Here is an 18,222-nt window from a genome sequence, read left to right as displayed (position 1 = left end):
TTCTGCACACCAACCTTACCTTCATGAAGCCCAATGCCAAAAAACAAAGATCGCCTGTCACCAGCTCTCTCTTCTGAAGAAAGTGGCAACCACGTCTTCCAGAAAGCAGCTTCAGGACTACTATTAAAGCCCTCTGTATAGTGGCAGCGCCCTAATCCATTGCCTACCAGACTCCACATTGCTCCCCGTCCCACCTCCCTAAAAAGGTCATCCTACATGTTGCAGCACTTCAAAATCTGCTGCATCATTTACAAAGCTCTGATGGCTTGCTACACATTTACAGTCAGGACACCATCAGTCTGGAGACTAAGAATGTAAAAAAAGAAACAAATATCATGCCTTTTCAATCTTTACACAAGTGATTGGGAACACAATGCAATAACAGTACACCTCTGCTCCCAGCATAAGGGTACCTTTCCCATCACTCGTTGACTATATGCTTGCCTTTGACCTTATACAGAAATACTCTGCTTTTTGTGCTTTTTGGCTAGGCCGTCATATATCCTGTTCCCTACCTTGGATTGTTGCTGTTTTGATGTAATTGTAAAGATACAACAATTTCCTATTTTTATAAATTGGGGTTGGATTTTTATTGTGTGTTGTGTTGTGCTTATTTACTGTTTTGTTGATATTAAATACACACCTGTCTCCTAATTTAAGCCTAATTGCTCATGGGCCAAGCTACCAAGTGTTGAGCAAGGATTCCTTTATTGAGACCTTGACTGGACCTTATTTGTGACTGTGGTTTTATTACTAAGTGATGGTATCTACCTGCTCTAACTAATAAACCACTTTCCAACACAAAAAACTCCTATGGAAAGGGAGCTTCCTCAGTTGAGCAACATTGTAGATGAGAATTTCAATCACTGCACTCTAATTAAGAAAGAAGTATTTATACACTGGCCTTTTTGCTTCCTATTGTTACACCACAGCAATAGCCTGTTCAGTGTTACAGCAAAGACAGTTAGAACTGCTCTTACTCTAAAATGCCCAGTCCTTTTTGTTGCAGAGGGCAAGATAACAAGTATATCTGGTACATTTGCTTGACAATCTCTGCAGCCTGTCATAAAGCTGAAGAATCAATATCAGATGCTCTTGATATACTCAACCTCTGTGGCTAAGAGCCACCTACCAGCGAGATAACCTGCAGGTACCCTAAAAAGCTGGAGTGTGCCAACACTTCATCTCTTGGTTAGTCACTACTGGAGCAGTCATGAATTTTGAAGGCTTGATGGAATGGTCTTAAGACTAGAGTTGCAATACCCTTTTTTGCTGTATGTGATAATTTTTGTGTGTTCTGCTGTGATCACCTTATGTGTTCTTCTCATACAGTAAACCTTCTTGTAGAGACCGAGATTGCATAAATGTGGACATTATAAAATGGAATTAGATTCTCAACTGTGAAGGTTTATTCCAAATAATCTGTAGGCATGTCCCTGTGCTTCACTTTGCATTTTAGAGCATCCAGCAGCGCGTTGGACTTAAAAATGAAAATTGAGTGCCTAGAACAAGCAAATCAGCAACACACAAAACTAGAGGAGGAAAATCACTCTCTTAAAGAAGACTATCAGAAATTAAGTTCCAGTGCCACGAATAAAGAGAAGGAGATGTGTGCCAAGCACGAAATGTTATTAGGAGATTTACAGAAACTGAAGTTGGAGAATGGTTCTTTATCAAAGGAGCTTGGAGATATTAAAGAAAAATTGTCAAAGGCAACAGTGTCTTTAAAAGAAGCACACAATGTTCTAGAAAAGGAAAAAGAGAAAGCCAAAGCAACTCTAGATCAAAAGGTAACTGTAATATGTACAGTATTTTTGTGTATATTCGAGTTCATGACCTTAAAGTATTTATTTTGCATTCATTTTCTAAGTTGTGCATCTTGCAAGAATGGATTAGCTAATTTGTACATGTTAATTTGCAATTCTGTGAAGAATTCTTTGAACAAAGTGAATTCAGAAGCCTAAATATAGCAGCAGACAGCCAAAGTTACTGAATGCACTAAAATGTAGGAGTGAACAATGAACATTGGAAATGGGAAACAAAATGTATAGTTTGATCATTTCACAGACATGAGTTAAAAACTATTCTTCACAGTTTCTGTTGGTAACCTTTCTTGCTCAAGTTCATCATCTTATGAAATAGATCCAGGTCCATTCTAGTAACTCCAATTTGTTGCACAAACACTAATGGGCATTGATGTAGCTCCTTCAACTCAGTCAACATGTAAACGGCCCCTTTCACCACAGATGATATTCTCGCTACGTATATAGAGACACGCTTGGAAACTTAACCTCATTTTCTTCCAAGGTGTCTACATTTCTTTTGACTATAATCTTGAATGATGTTTACTCTGAAGACATCATCTTTAAGTACTGAATGAATTGCAAGTAACAGATGTCAGTGATGCCCCAGCATCAATGTATGTGGTGTATGTGTCTACATAGTGATACTTAAGCCTGTTTCTTAGGTCACCTCTTGCACATAAAGGCCATTGAGTAGGTTGTGATGGTCCTCTGTCAGAAATGATGTTACAAATCCCTACATTCTTCTTCTTTTTAGGAGCTCAGGGCTACATCTAAAGCCAAGAATCCACAATCCAGACTCAAAATCCATAGATTAAAGTTGGCTAAGCAGCCCACACACACAAAATGTAGCTTGTTTAGGGGGAACACTGACTTACCCTTAGGAAGCTTCATTGTAACAATTTTTTTCTACTCCAGCTCAGTATGATGATTTTCTTCAAGATATGTTGCTTATGTTTGCAAGAGATGCCTGGCATTTTCCAGCCGGGCACTGTTGTACATTCACTTCATTGTCCTGTGACTCCATCCCACACTTTAGACTTGAAAACGTCCTTTTTTTGGTTCGCTGTACCTCAAAAAGGGTACAGTTTGACCAAACGCTGACAGCTGTAGCACCATCTGCTTTCTGTCTGTCGCCAAGAATGAAAATGGCGTAGCCTAGACATCAGCAGCAGCACATCTAACACCATATACTCTGGCACCTAGTTTGTCCTTGCCTTATTTAACATTTTTATCTTCTATTCACAAAGAGGTCCCCCTTAGAAGAATTTACTAAGGAAAGCTTTGCCTACATGTTTGATAAACATTGAATGAACTGTTGTATTTTCTGATTTATTTGAGCACACTGAAAGAGGAGAGTAAATAAAAGGATGGGATTATCTGAACATTAATGAGGGTTTTCTCTGTTACTACAGAATGCTGCTGGGCACTTGAGCTGTACCTTTAGACCATATATCACACGTGGGTTTGAGTTTTTTTTTTTTTTTTAAGTTGTAACTTGGGCTGTGTACGTGATGGACATTCGATTTTTGTCAAAGGAAAAGAAGGCCCGTAAGATTAGGAATATACTTTATTCTGGCTTCGGGATTCTTATTTTTCTGTCCTCTCACTTTATGGGACTGTCTGTTTGTGTTTGGAGTGTCAAACATGAAACAAGACTCTAAGCAAAGGGTCTCTAACTATGTGGCTCTATAAGGTAAACCACGCAATCATGGGAATGATTTGTTGCCTCTGTAATCATCACCAGAACCTCTTGTATTGTGTTAAGATGACTTTACTTTGTGAGATCCTGTTTTTACCACATTGCCTTTGGATGGCAAGCATTTATCTATCACTAAAGTTGATCATTCACCTAAAAGGGGTTGAAACGTAGCATAGTTATAGCATGATTGTTGAAATATTTTCCTATAAAGAACCCTCTTGCAGCAATTAAAGAAACTGAGTTTGCAAAGCAATGCTTTCAACAACGAGGATAGCATTCAGTCTGTGTTGCTTTTCTGCATATACCAAAAGTCCTTGTGATCACAATTATTTTTACTGGTGGACTTTGCCCCTTCATGCCACTTATATACTGTACACCAGGCACAAGGGCATTACCATGCCTCTTAATCTCACTCCTAAAGTCAATCAACATCACAGGCTATTATGCAACTTATCTGACAGAGACTTTTAGTTGCAGATTCCTTACCTTAAATTCCCCCCATCCCATGCGTCAGACTGGACCTGGAGGGTTTTCTCCGAGCTGTACCCTTGTGCACCTTCAGAGTGTCAGTCGACTCAGTGTCCGTTTTATGTGTCATGGTCACTGTGATTATGTCTCAGTTGTACTTAAGCGACACAAAATTGTCGAAGGCTAAACGTTCTTTGACTTCACCTTGTCGCTCGGCCGATGCAACGCGGAAAGAGCGTTGATGCTCAAGGCCTCTGTCCGCAGAGCCTTCTTCTGGGTCCACTCCACATCTCCCCAAGTTTCCAGGAGCCGGAGCCACCTCTGCCCAGCTTAAAGAATTTTATAAGGCCATGTGCCTCATCTTTGGGCAGAACGAACGCCCGGCAACTTTCGACGGGGCCTACTCACCCCAGGTTGGATTCAGTCTTATGGGTACGAATATGAGGAACGATTGTAGGGGACACTGGGCTCTTTAGAATACCAGCTTGACAACCCCGACATGGACTGGACACAGGAATTGTGCAAGGCTAGTGTTATGGATACTGGTATGCTTTCTTCTACTACAGTGGCTAGGGCAGAGGGAGCCTCTTACTCAGTGGTGCTCAGTAGGGCGGCTGAGGTCCTGGGGCCTTGAGCTTCCCTCTGTTAGCTTTCAGGACTAATCTCCTGACAGAGGTGCTTCAGCGTGTGGCTTCCACTTCGGAGCCTCTCCTTCCATTTAATGAAGCCCCCACCAATGTTCTTCTGGGTACTTTGTCCAGACCTAGCACAGGATCTCCGTGAACAGGACGATCTCTCTCCACCATTAGCCTGCCCTGAATGATCCTAAATTCCTGTCACAACACCCCACGCCTGAAAGCCTTGTCATCCAGTCTTCTTCATCATCTGGCGCATTCCCATCCGCTCCCCTGAATAGGGAATCAAAGAGACTAGATCAATTTGGGAAGAAGATCTTCCTCCAGTCTGGCATTGCGGTCTGTGGACGCCTGGTTTTTCGGGGGATGTCCAACAGTTTCTCATGGACATGCCCTTCGACGGCACCCGTCTCTTCGGAGACAAAGTGGACTCTGCCCTCAAGAGGTTCAAGGAGTCTCAGGCTACGGCTCGGTCCCTTGGCCTAGTGACTACACCTCACCCTCCACAGACCTCTTTTGGCACCTTTCGTGGCAACGGAAAGGGCTCCCTGTCACATCCTTACCCTCCCCACCACAGAGCCGAACATGCTACCCAGCCAGTGCGTGGCGTGGACGTGGAATCCCATAGGCTCGTGGGACAGGGAACCAGAGGTCTACCTAGTCCACCCTTGCCGCAGCTTCCAAGCATTCCTAGTCAGTCTCATCATCTCAGACCAGTTGGAGGCAGGATTCGCATTCACCTGTGAATCCATCATGACAGACAGGTGGGTTTTGCAGGTTGTCCGAAGGGATTACTCCCTCCCCTTCGAGACTGTCCCCCCAGCCATGCCACCATCCTACGGCCACGCCACCATCCTACGGCCACTTACTGGAGGATCATCTGGCACTCCTCGGTGCGGAAGTTGCAGCTCTCTTGGCCAAGGGAGCCATAGAGAGGGTCCCTGTGCCAGAAATAGGTTGTGGTTGTTATTCTCGCTACTTTCTGGTGCCCAAAAAGGACAAAGGCCTACGTCATATCCTAGATCTTTGGGCCCTCAATCTCTTCCTCAAGAAGGAGAAGTTCAAAATTCTCACTCTGGCTCAAGTCCTGTCTGCCTTGGACCCATGAGATTGGATGGTAGCATTGGACTTGCAGGACGCTTACTTCCATATACCTGTCTTGCCTGCCCACAAGCACAATTTGTGATTGGTGGTAGGTCACGAGCACTTTCAATTTACTGTGGTCCCCTTCGGCCTTACCAGTGTCCCTTAAGTGTTCACAAAAGTGATAGCAGTGGTTGCAGCCCATCTGTGCAAGTTAGAGGTTTTAGTCTTCCCCTACCTCGACGACTGTCTGTTGAAGGCTAACGTGTCCCAGACAGTCATCTCCCATCTTCAGACTACGGTGAATCTTCTGCATTTGCTGGGGTTTACTATAAACATACAGACGTCACACCTGACTCCTTCTCAGATGCTCCCTTTCATTGGATCTGTTCTGGACACAGTGGAGTTTCGGGCCTAACCTCCCGAAAAGCGAGTCTAGGATATTCAGGCTATGATTCTGATGTTTCAGCCTCTATCCTAGATTTCGGTGAGAATGACTCTGAGGCTGGTGGGCTTCATGGCCTCCTGCATTCTGCTGGTATCACTTACCAAATGGCATATGGGGGCTCTGTGGTGGGACCTGAAGTTCCAATGGATGCAGCATCAGGGGAAGCCCTCCGACATTGTCCAGATTACAGAGGGAACTACTAAACATCTTCATTGGTGGCTTTCGAAACGCGATTGGATCAGCGGCAGATCCCTCCCCAACCAGATATCACTGTAGTGACCGATGTGTCACTCCTGGGATGGGGTGGCCACGTGGGAAAGGTGGAGATCATTGGTGTCTGGCCTCTGGTGGAATCCGGTCTCCACATCAATCTTTTGGAGCTCTGGGCGATCAGGCTTGCATTGAAAGCATTCCTTCCCTCTCTGAAAGGGAAAGTGGTGCAGGTGTTTTCACAGACAACACTACACCCATGTGGTATTGCAACAAGCAGGGTGGAGTGGGGTCGTGGACCCTTTCTCAAGAGGCGTTTCGCCTCTGGACGTGGCTGGAACATCAGGGCATCATCCTGGTGGTTCAGCATCTGGTGGACTCTCTGAACTGGGGTGGCATGGTAAGCAAAAGAACAATGGATTAAACCCAGATCTGTGACTGGGGGTGAGTGTTTGCATTGTTCAGCACTCCGTCCATCACCCTTTTGTGTTGCTAAAGTTGCCCTAAGTGGGAAGGGTATGCCCAGACGTGGGTCCCTTGCTAACTGTGGCACTGGATTCAAGCTAGCCTGGCTGATAAAGGGTGATACCCTGAAACTGGTCCCAGGATGCTTGTTTGCAGTCCAGGGAGGACCTGACCTGGCAGTTCGGGCTGGACTGTTCCCATGGGGAACAGAGTCAAGACTGATTTGCATATGGCTTGGTCCAAACTGGGGTGGCTTGGTGAGCAAAAGAACAATGGAATAAACCCAGATCTGTGACTGGGGGAGAGTGTTTGCATTGTTAAGCACTCCATCAATCACCCTTTTGTGTTGCTAAATGGGCTCTCTGAACACCAGAGCAGAAAAACTCAGCGGTCGATGCATAGTCGATCACAAATGGCATCTCCATCTGGAGGCGACGCAAGGTCTCTTTCAGCAGTTGGTAGAGCCTCGGTTAGGTTTGTTAGCTTCAGCAAAAACATGCAGCATCAGCTGTTTTGCGCATTGGAGTTTCCAACGTGACACTCGCTTGGCAACACTTTTCATCTCAAGTGGAACTCAGTCCTCCTTTACACCTTCCCACTAATACTACTTCTGTCCAGATTCCTAGATTGTGGGCGTGATCAGTTGGGGTAGGCGGTGCGCTGAACGATGTGGGCCACCAGGAGCCGTCCCGGGCTGAAGTGGAGTTTCCGAAGATGATGAGCTCGGAATTGTCTGAGTTGAGCTTGAGGCAGCTGTCCCTCATCCAGACGACGACGGCTTTCATTCCGGTGTGAAAGTTCCTCTTAGCTTTGTGTGGGTCTTCAGTGAGGGATATGATGAGTTGTCTGTCATCGGCATATGACACGATGTTCATTCCGTGGTCTCTGACAATGTCTGCAAGCGGGTCCATGTAGATGTGGAAGAGCGTTGGGCTCAGGGAGGATCCCTGAGGGACTCTGTAGCTGACTTATGTTGGTTTGGTTATGAAGGGTGTAAGCCTGACTGTGTTCTTCCGGTGAGGAAGGATTCAATCCATTACAAGGCTTTTCCGCGGATTCCTGCGTCATGGAGTCTAGTGCACAAGGTGCTGTGGGAAATCGTGTCGAAGGCTGCTGAGAGTTCAAGGAGCATGAGTGCTGTGGCCGCAGTCGAAGAGTTTGCAGATGTCATTGTTGGCTGCAAGAAGAGCGGTCTCCGTGCTGTGGTTGCTGCGGAAGCCAGACTGAGAGGTATCCATAGAGTTGTTGTCCTCGAGGAATTGCCATGGCTGTGGCTTTATGGCTTTTTCCAGGACTTTGGCTGGGTAGGGTAGCAGCAAGATGGGCCGTGAATTCTTGAGCTCTGATGGGTCAGCTGTGGGTTTCTTCAGGAGGGGGTGGACTTCGGCATGTTTCCAATTTTCGTGAAAGGTTGCTGTTTTGATAGAGCAGTTCAGCGTTTTGCGGAGTTCGGGCGATGGATGCACTGCCTCTGTTGTAGATGTGGTGAGGACAGGGGTCTGTGGGAGCTCCGGAGTGAATGCTGTTCATGATGATTTCAGTCTCTTCTGTGGTGAGAGTGGAGCAGCTGTGGACGGTTTGGATGGGTTCTGGAGGGCTGGGTCAGTCGTAGGTTCTGATGCTGGGTGGATTCTGTGGGAGAAAGCGGTCATAGATGTCCTTAATCTGGCGGTGGAAGAAAGTGTCTAATTTGTCTCAGTGGTCTTGCGACGGGGGAAGTTGGTGACTTCGGAGGGAGGATTGGTGAATTTGTTGATTACCGTGAAGAGTTCTCTCTCTCGTGTTGTGCGTGGAGGTGTTGATGCGTTCACGGAGTGTGCTTTTTTAGTGTTCATGCTGCGTTGGTGATGTGTAGCAGTGGCAGCTCTGAAGGAGGCAAGGTCTTTGCTGGTTTAGCTGTTTCTCCATTTCTCCCCTAGTTGCCTGCAGTTGCTTTTGGATTCTTGGAGTTCGGTGGTGAACCAGCTGGCCTTTTTTTGGATTCACTTGACTGAAGTTCATAGGATGGGAGCTTAGGAGTTGGCGCATTCCGTGATCCAGGAGTTGAGGTTGCGTGCTGCGGCCTTAGCGTCGTCAGTGGGGGGCGACGCCAACGCCGCAGAATATCAGTCAAGTCATCATCATTATCAGGCAAAAAGTGGGGAGTAACCATGCCAAAAGGGACACTGTCCTACACTCCATGACTCACTTAATTGCCAAACATTCCTTTTCAATAGTAGGATAATGAAGTTCATGTAGAAGTAACTTCCTGCTGATGAAAACAACAAGATGATGAGTCTGATTCATCTGGTTGGGAGAAGACCACCCCAATGCCCCTGTCAGAGGCGTTGGTCTGAAGGACAAACAGGTGGTCAAGTTCAGAGCAGTTGAGAACGGGTTCAGAGCACAATGATGCCTTTAGCACCTCAAAACTGTGTTGGTGGTCATTAGCCCAGTCATTGAATTTATTGGGTTGGGACTTGAGTAATAAGTCAGTGAGTGGGGCTGTCTGCAAAATGGGAAATAAACCTAGAATAGTACCCTATCAACCCTAGAAAAGCCGGTACCCCTTTTTTGTCTTGAGGTCTTGGTAGCCAGATGTCGTGCACTTTGGCTACCTCGGGACGGATTTTGCCATTTTGGAAGTGGTGCCCTAGATACCTTACAGAGGTGGTGGCTACCCTACACTTATCTGTATTGTCAGTAAGTCCGGCCTCCTTAAGGGATTAGAGAATTACTTTTAGGTGGTGAAGATGTTGCTCCCAGGTTTGACTGTAAATCACTATATCGTCCAGATATGCAGCTGCATGTCCCCAGTATGGCTTGAAAATGATGTCCATGAGCCTCTGAAAGGTGGCTGGGGCCCCATGCAGCCAAAAAGGTAATACTCTAAACTGGTATAAACCATAGGGAGTAAAAAAGGCTGTTTTCTCTTTGGCTGTAGTTTTCAGAAGAATTTGGCAGTAATCTTTTGTTAAGTCTAGAGTGGTAAGATAAGAGGCAGACCCTAAGGTTTCAATAAGCTAATCCACCCTTGTCATTAGATGGGTATCGAATTTGGACTTACCACTTAAATGACGGAAGTCGATGCGGAACCAGAGGGACCTATCTGGTTTTGGTACCAACACCACAGGAGAACTCCATGCACTATGGGAAGGTTCTATTATGCCTTCATGCATCATGTTCTTGACTTTTGTCTCAATGGTTTTCCTATGTGCTTCTGGGATTCGGTAGAGACGTAACCAAACAACTTGGTTGGTTTCTGTGACAGTATCATATGGCATTAGGGTGGTCCTCACAGGTTTGGTTGAAAAAACTTTTTTATATTGTTGGACCATGTCTCCCACCTGTATGTGTCTCTTATCTAAAGACTGTCAGAGTCACCAGATCTTCGGGGTCTGCGCACGTTCCCAACACGTCCACCACTGAACAGCTCCAAGACTCTGATAGATAAATCACAGAGGCTAAGAGAGTTCAAGAGGGGGAGAGGGGATTAGGAAGGGAACAGCTGGGAAGGAGACCTGTAGTAAGAAAAAGGTTAAAACACACAATATGAAAATTACATCTCATGAAATCAATACTAGACTATGACTCTAAGCCTAGTCATTCTGAAAACATGAACAACCTAAGAATTAGGCTTAAAATGACTAAGTTTCAAGATGGTGGGATACCTGTAAGGGAATCAAGATGGATTAAATGAAACTTTCAAATTCAAGTACTTTCCTTTACATGAGAATTAGGAAAACATTCTGAATAAATTCTAAACCAGTCATATGAATCCTTTTTTGACAATGCATACTATGATCATGCAATATTGCATCTAGAAACTCTGGTCTTCTGTGTTCTCTTGAAATGTTTCAACACAAATTGCGCACATTGCAGATTTTCATATATATAGTAAACACCATAAAAGGATTGTGCACCATGAATAACACAATATGGATTCAGGAAACAAATCACACAACTTGTCAACTCGAATATTACCTAATAAATGTCTTAGAATAATGGCATACAATGAACAACATGAATTAAGCTCGAAGAGAGAATCGTGCGTCTTGCCGATTCGAGTGCCATCATGTAAAATGTCAAGAAATGGTAGCACGCAATGAATATCAAGGTTAAATCACCATTAAACGAATCGCGCGTCTTGCCGATTCGTAAGCCACGATGTAAATGCCAAGAAATAACAGCGCGCAATGAATAATAAGATTAAAGCACCATGAAACTAATTGCGCGTCTTTTGCCGATTCTTAAGCCAACATGTAAATGTCAAGAAATGGTAGCGCGCAATGAATAACAGTCAAATCATCATGAAACAAATCGCACGTCTTGCCGATTCGCAAGCCACCATACAAATGTCAAGAAATGGTAGCGCGCAATGAATAACAAGATCAAATCAGCATGAAACGAATCGCGCGTCTTGCCGATTCGCAAGCCACCATGCAAATGTCAAGAAATGGTAGCGCGCAATGAATAACAAAGTCAAATCAGCATGAAACGAATCACGCGTCTTGCCGATTCGTAAGCCACCATATAAATGTCAAGAAATGGTAGCGCGCAATGAATAACAAGATTAAATCAGCATGAAACGAATCGCGCGTCTTGCCGATTCGTAAGCCACAATGTAAATGTCAAGAAATGGTAGCGTGCAAAGTAATCTGTTAATCATTAAAGAATTAGGCCAAGAATATGAAAGTTCTCAATAACGGCGTCAGGAGATCAGCCCAACCACCGTCTTACCACCCAGAACAAGGATCACCAATGAAGAATGAAGGGCAGAGGCCTGAAAGATCATATAGGCCACGGGACAGGAGCTCAGGGAGCAGCTGCTGCTCTGCAGCGGGACCTCTGAATAGTGAGCACTTGGAGCTGGGCTGGCTCCCTTTTATAGAGTCTTGGCCCAGCCCACAGCCACACCCAGGCATGCTGCAGGGAAAGTCTCTGGAAGGCCCTGGAAAGGGACCACACCCTAACACACTCTGAAAGCCTGCAGCAATACATTGCAAATGAACAGTATTTGTAAACACATTAAAAATAAGTCTTCAGGATTAAACTCTGCAATGCAAAAGGTTAAACAACAACATATCAGCACAATGCATAAATTACGTTGTTTTGAGAGTGCTGGGTTTTTGCATTCTGGTCGCCAATAGAGCGCGCACTGCCCTGGTTTTGACAAAGACTCGCTGTTGGAACCTGGCCTGGTGTGCGGTGAACACCTACGGTGTTATCACCTTATTCCAGATATCCCCTATTAGTGAAGTGTAGGCAGTGTCTAGGAGAACAGGGCTCTCTAGAGGTAGCTATGGATGAACAGCCAAGTCTTATCTAGGAGACATGCAATACTTATGCAATATCAGTATAGTCACACTGCACTTATACACATGAAAGAACTACACAGTGTTAAAAATAAATAAAGGTACTTTATTATAGTAACACACATGCTAAAATACTGGATAGGCAATAAACCAACTATAGGTTAGTAAACACACTATTATATACACATTAGCAATCAGAAAATAGCATAGAAAGCAATAGGCATTGGTAAAACCAATAGTAAACAGTATGGGGTGGGGGGTCTGCAAACCATATACTAACAAAAAGTGGAATGTGAAAGGCAGTCCCCGACCAAGGAAGTGTAATTAGTAGAGGGGAGTGAGAAGAACTAGGAACCCCAAGCGGTAAGTACCAGAGTGACCCCCAACGACCAGGAAAGCAGAGGTAAGTACCTGGTTTTCCTCAGAACCAACAGGAGGACTTTGGAAGAGGATTATGCAAGACCCAGACAAGGCTGGAAGAACCCAAAGGTAGATCCTGACAGGAGAGGACCTGCAAAGGAAGGGGACCAAGTCCAGTTCGTGATGGAGTGTCCGATTGTGGCAGGAGCCACTAACCACCTTTCTGTGGATGCACAGGTCGATGGTGGACGATGAAGGTCAGCAGTACAGCACAGGAGAAGAGGAGGAGTTCCAGAAGTGATGCAAGTGATGTCCCACGTCAGCGGTCATGATGCAGTTGGTCAGTGGTGCTGGAAACCCACCAAGAAGACTTGGCAAATGCAAGAGACTGAGAAGAAGGGTTGCAAGGCTGAAGAGGACCAGCAAGGTCCATGGGACACGAACCCAAGAATTGGACTCCAGGGGGGCCCTCAGCAGCTGGGAGAGTCGCCAGATGAGGAGGCAGCCCACACAGGCAACCCACTGGCTGCAAGCACAAGAGTCGGCGTGAGGCCCACTCGGCACACCTGGAGGTGTGTCCCACGTGGCTGGAGCAGCAGACGGGAGACTTTGCATTGCAGAAAGAAATGCTGGAGGCCGGGGCTACATGGATCCTGAAGGTCCTTTGGAGGAGGAGCAAACAAGCCTTGGTAGCTCCGAGAGTCGCGGTGCACAGGCGTACTATCCTGCAAGGAGAGGCAAGGGCTTACCGTCTCCCAAGTTGGACAGCTGGTAGAGAGAGGACCAAGGGGGACCACTCCAGACCACCACCTCTGATGCAGGATCCACATAGTTCTGGAGGAAAGCAGATCCACAGAGCTGGTCACCTTGCTTGTTGGTGCCTGCTGATTCAGGGGAGTGACGCCTTCACTGCAAGGGAGATTCCTTCTTGCTTCTTGTGCAGATTGAAGGCTTGCCACCTTCAGAGGATGCACAGCCAGGGAAGTGTTGCAGTTGCTGGAAGGAGACCAAGAAACAGTGTTGCAGAGATAAGTCATCCCTGAAGATGCAGATTGTTGATTCCTGAAGAGTCCAGTTGCGGTTTCAGTGGCTAGAAGATGAAGTAAACCATGCAGAGGAGTCCTGGTGGAATCTTTCATCTCGAATCAGAGGACCCCCGCAAGAGGGAGACACTAAATAGCCCAGGAAGGGTGATTGGTCACCTAGCAGGGAGACCACCTATCAGGTGGGGGCTGTGTCGACACCTGCCTGACCTGGCCACTCAGATGCTCCGAGAGGCCTCTGCCCACCTTGGATTCAAGATGGCAGAAACACGTTGCCACCTGGAGAGCCTCTGGGCACCACCCGTGGTGTGGCGATGGACAGGGGAGTGGTCACTCCCTTTTCCTTTGTTCAGATTTGCACCAGAGCAGGGACTAGGGGTCCCTGGACTGGTAAAAACCTGATAATGCAAGGTGGGCACCAATTGTGCCCTTCAAAGCATACCGGTGGCTTGGTGAGGGTACTCCTCCCAAGCCAGGTCACATCTATTACCATGGAGTGAGGGAGTTGCCTCCTTTTCCCACAGGAAATCCTTTGTTCTGCCTTCCCCTACTGGAGCTGGTCAAGCAGCAGGAGGGTAGACCCCCCTTCTGGAGGGTGGCAGCAGGGTGAGCTGCTTGCAAAACGCTGGAAGACTGGTAGGAACAATACAGGGTATCCTCTAGGGAGCCCCCAGAGTGCATGGAATCATACAACCAATACTGGCAACAGTATTGGAGTATGATTCTGACATGTTTGATACCAAGCATGCCCAGGTTTGGAGTTAGCATTATTTAGCTGGACATGGGTAGTAACCTATGTCCGGTACACAGGTAAAATGGCTTCCCGCACTTACAAAGACCAATGTAATGGAGCTGGAGTTTGTAGGGGCACCTCTGCTCATGCAGGGATGCCCTCACACACAGGTATCTGCACCCTGCCCTCTGGGCTAGGAGGACCTACCATAGGGATGACTTACAATAACCTGGTGCAGCGACCTGTAGTGAAAGTGTGCATGCACCTTTTTATGCAGGCTGTAATGGCAGGCCTTCTTCAAAAAACAACAACAAGGAGGGGCAAATGTGGGAGATTCGGAGGAAGTGTTCCTGGTCCCGTGTGTAAAGCTCCCGATAATCAATAAATCAAAAAAGGTACACACGGTTCCAAAAATGACAGAAGGTTTCTTTCACACTAAATGGTTCTGCATTCAATGGAAACCAAAAATGGTCGAAGCAAGGGCCCTCACTCACCTTCTGGTGACATGCTTCATCATAGGGCCAAGCTCCTCGTCAGGCCGGCACTGCAATGCCTGATGGGCCCCACACAGGGGCTCTTTGCTCGAGATCTTTTGGAAGTGATGCACAAAAATCGTGAAGGATTGGTGTAAGAATAGTTAAAAATGACTAGAGGTAACAGACCTACAAATTTATTCTAATGCTGAAACCTCTGACATGATTAAAAACAATACACAGGGATATGGTAGATTAATGTCTACACTCCCCATATAAAAATAAAGTAGTATAGTTACTACGTCTCATAATCGAGAGTAGTAAAAAAAGGGAGTGAACACAGGATCCCCTGTGTTACTCAATATCATAGGTCAACATGTTTCTCACCTTTTTTTTAGTCAATAAATGATCTTAATGCGATTCTTCAGGACCACAGTACATACCTAATCCTTTAAGCAATTCGGACTTTCACAATACGGAAATCCAAAAACCTAGTAAAAACAGGGAAGAAAGAAACCAAAGTCAAAACATCTCAAAATAGTCAGAGGTGGAGTGTTCACAATATCCAGAGATATTACCCCATAAATCTGTGAGGAATACCAGAAGGTGCCATGTGACGGAAGTGCAATATTAGTGAAGTAAAAGAACCATTTTAGTAAAGACACCACAATGCTTACCCTCCAAATATTAAAGGTAGGGCCTCATCGGGGAAATTTCAGGCTTTGAAAAGCCACTATGGTCTAAATATATACACAAAGAACAAAGACCCTTAAATGGTACATTAGTTCAATAAGGAGTCTGTTTGCGTAGCGTAATCAAAAGACCATAACAGGCAAAGTGAGTTATCAAAAACAAACAACTTCTATCGCAGAGAACAGTTACAAGGCCTCTTAACATGTCAAAACAGGGTAGAACGAAATGCAGAAGAGCATAGGGGCTGGTAGAGGCTCCTGATGCACTGATAAGGTAAAAGTGAAAGGGAAATCAATACGTAAGACTCCATGCATGTAAGGATGTACATTAAGTCATAATGAAAAAATAATGGCAGGCACGTTTTGCATGGCCTCCCCTGGGTGGCGCAATACATGCTGCAGCCCATGGGGAACCCCTGGTGCCCCAGTGGCCTGGGTACCTAGGTATCATATACTAGGGACTTACATGGGGGCACCAGCATGTCAATTGTAGGGTGTGCAAAGTCCTGCCAAATTTAGATGGAGAGAGCACAATCACGGGGGTCCTGGTTAGCAGGATTTCAGTGAAAACAGTCAAAACATACTGACAGCAGGCAAAAAGTGGGGGTAACCATGCCATAAAGAGGATACTTTCCTACACTAGCCTACTAGAACAGCCTTTTGTTCAGGACTTACAAGAAGTAGTGAGAATGTGATTTTAAGTGGTTGTGAATCAGTTACAAACAAGGTAGTGGAGTCGTCCCTTCCTGCCACATCCAGTGTGTCCCATTGTTTTTGGAGGTTAATATGGTATATTTGTTCACGCTTGTGACGATGTGGTATAGCTACTTGTTATGTCGCCAGGGTAGTTTTGGCCCGTAATGTATAGGGCCCCTGCCAGAGGACAAAGCGTTTGTTATCTGAAGAGAGTTACAATACTAAAGCTTTTTCACTCACCTGTAACTCACTTGATTTACTGTTTGTCCTGTGCTTTCTCCAGGTTGTTCCATACCTCTTGCCACAGTCCATGTATTCTCTTAAGAGTGGAGGCTTACTCCAGTAGTCCCGCTCCCTCATTATCCTCTTCCTCCCAGTGTTCTGCTGCCCTATCTAAAAGAGTGCATGGATGTCTCCTGAAGACCAGTTCAAAAGGACAATACCCAGTAGAACACTGAACATGTGTGTGTATTGCATACAGAAGTAAGGGTTGTATTTCAGACACCATTTTTTTAAAAAAAGGGTCTTTATGGTTCAGTTAAATTGCTCCACCAGACCATCAGTCTGGGGCTTATAAAGTGATTTCCGCATCTGGGATATTCCCAAATTGGTAGAGATTTGATCCATTAGTTTTTACAAGAAAGGTGTACCCTGGTCAGTAAACAGTTCTTTAAGGAACCCTACCATAGAGCAAAGATTGATCATGGCGTGAGCCCCTGTGATTGTGGTCATACTTGAGAGAGGGAAAGCCTCAGGGCACCTCGTTGCATAATCAACAAGGACGAGTATGTACTGATATCTCCTTACGGAAACCACTTAGGGGCCAACTAGATCATTCTAACTTGTGTAAATGGGACCTCTATGACCGGTAGGGGACGTAAGGGAGCTATTTGGACACGTAGTGGATTGGTGGTTTGATAGATTTCACATGCAGCACAAACCTTCCGTATGTCAGAGAAGACACCTGGCCAATAAAACTGTCTAAGCAGCTATTTTTCTGTTTTTTCCTGACTATAGTACCCTCCCCTAATCTGGCTATGGACAAGGCATAATACTTGTTTTGGGGAGGTCTGTGTTACTAGTAACTGGCTCACTACTGTGTCTCCTTTTTTACCTTTCTATATAGCAGCATTTTTGTAATAAAAAAGTGAGGGCCTACCTGTTCATGGGTGTCTGCCACAGCTTGTGCCCACGCGTTCCTAAGGGTTGGATCTTCCTTCTGGGCTGCTCTGAAACTATGGGTGTTTTTGTCAGGATCTGGAGTGGAGGAAGAAACAGAGCAAAGATTGGCCAGCTAATACCTGTAGGGTATTCTGTACATGTTACTCATGTGTTAATTTCTTAGGACTGTTGCAACTTGGGAACTCTACTTCCCTGAAAGCAGCCTCCCTCTACCATGCCAACTCACCATCTTGTTCTTTGGTGGAAATAAGTAGCCTAGGAAAGTCTATATAATAAGTCCCAATAATGATCTCCTCAGTCGTGTGGGGTTTGGCTTCTACTTTTAAGTACTCAGTGTACCCTTTCCAATTAATTGTCATGGTGGCCACTGGATATGGTTTGCTGTCCCCATGAACACAGGTATTAACTACTGACTTGTCCTTCCTCCACTGTTCAGGTACCACCCTCTCTGTGGTAATCACTGAGTGTCTACATACAGAGTCAACTAAAACGGGTGTTAGTATTCCGTTTACCTCCAATACCCATTGATACTTGCTTGTGCTGTCCTCCGCCGTGAAGAGCCGTCCCTTGGAGTAACTGATTTCCATTGGCTCTGCCGGGGTCACTTTTTGGAGACAATTACAAGTGTGTGACCCCATTCTCTGCGCAGTTAAAACATAACTAGTGTGTGTATGTATTTATATATATATATATATATATATGTTCGATGGCATGTGTAGCTGCAGATACACATGCTGTGCACATCCCGCCATCTGGTGTTGGGCTCGGAGTGTTACAAGTTGTTTTTCTTCGAAGAAGTCTTTTCGAGTCACGAGACCGAGGGACTCCTCCCATTTCGGCTCCATTGCGCATGGGCGTCGACTCCATCTTAGATTGTTTTTTTTCCGCCATCGGGTTCGGACGTGTTCCTTTTCGCTCTGTGTTTCGGGTCGGAAA

General features: G+C 45.6%; 1 protein-coding gene across 1 annotated transcript in view; it reads left to right on the top strand.

Annotated features, from left to right (window-relative positions):
- The window catches only part of EEA1 (early endosome antigen 1), a 497,109-nt gene that overhangs the window by 234,050 nt on the left and 244,837 nt on the right, over positions 1-18,222 (top strand). Inside the window, exon 19 of the mRNA XM_069228969.1 lies at positions 1,460-1,790. Within this exon, the coding sequence (XP_069085070.1) occupies positions 1,460-1,790 (331 nt within the window). The remainder of the gene's footprint in view (positions 1-1,459; positions 1,791-18,222) is intronic.

This window comes from Pleurodeles waltl, chromosome 4_1 (genome assembly GCF_031143425.1).
Source record: "Pleurodeles waltl isolate 20211129_DDA chromosome 4_1, aPleWal1.hap1.20221129, whole genome shotgun sequence".
Taxonomy (NCBI): domain Eukaryota; kingdom Metazoa; phylum Chordata; class Amphibia; order Caudata; family Salamandridae; genus Pleurodeles; species Pleurodeles waltl.
The sequence above is the reverse complement of the archived record's forward strand: the minus strand, read 5'-3'. Positions and strand labels throughout refer to the sequence as shown.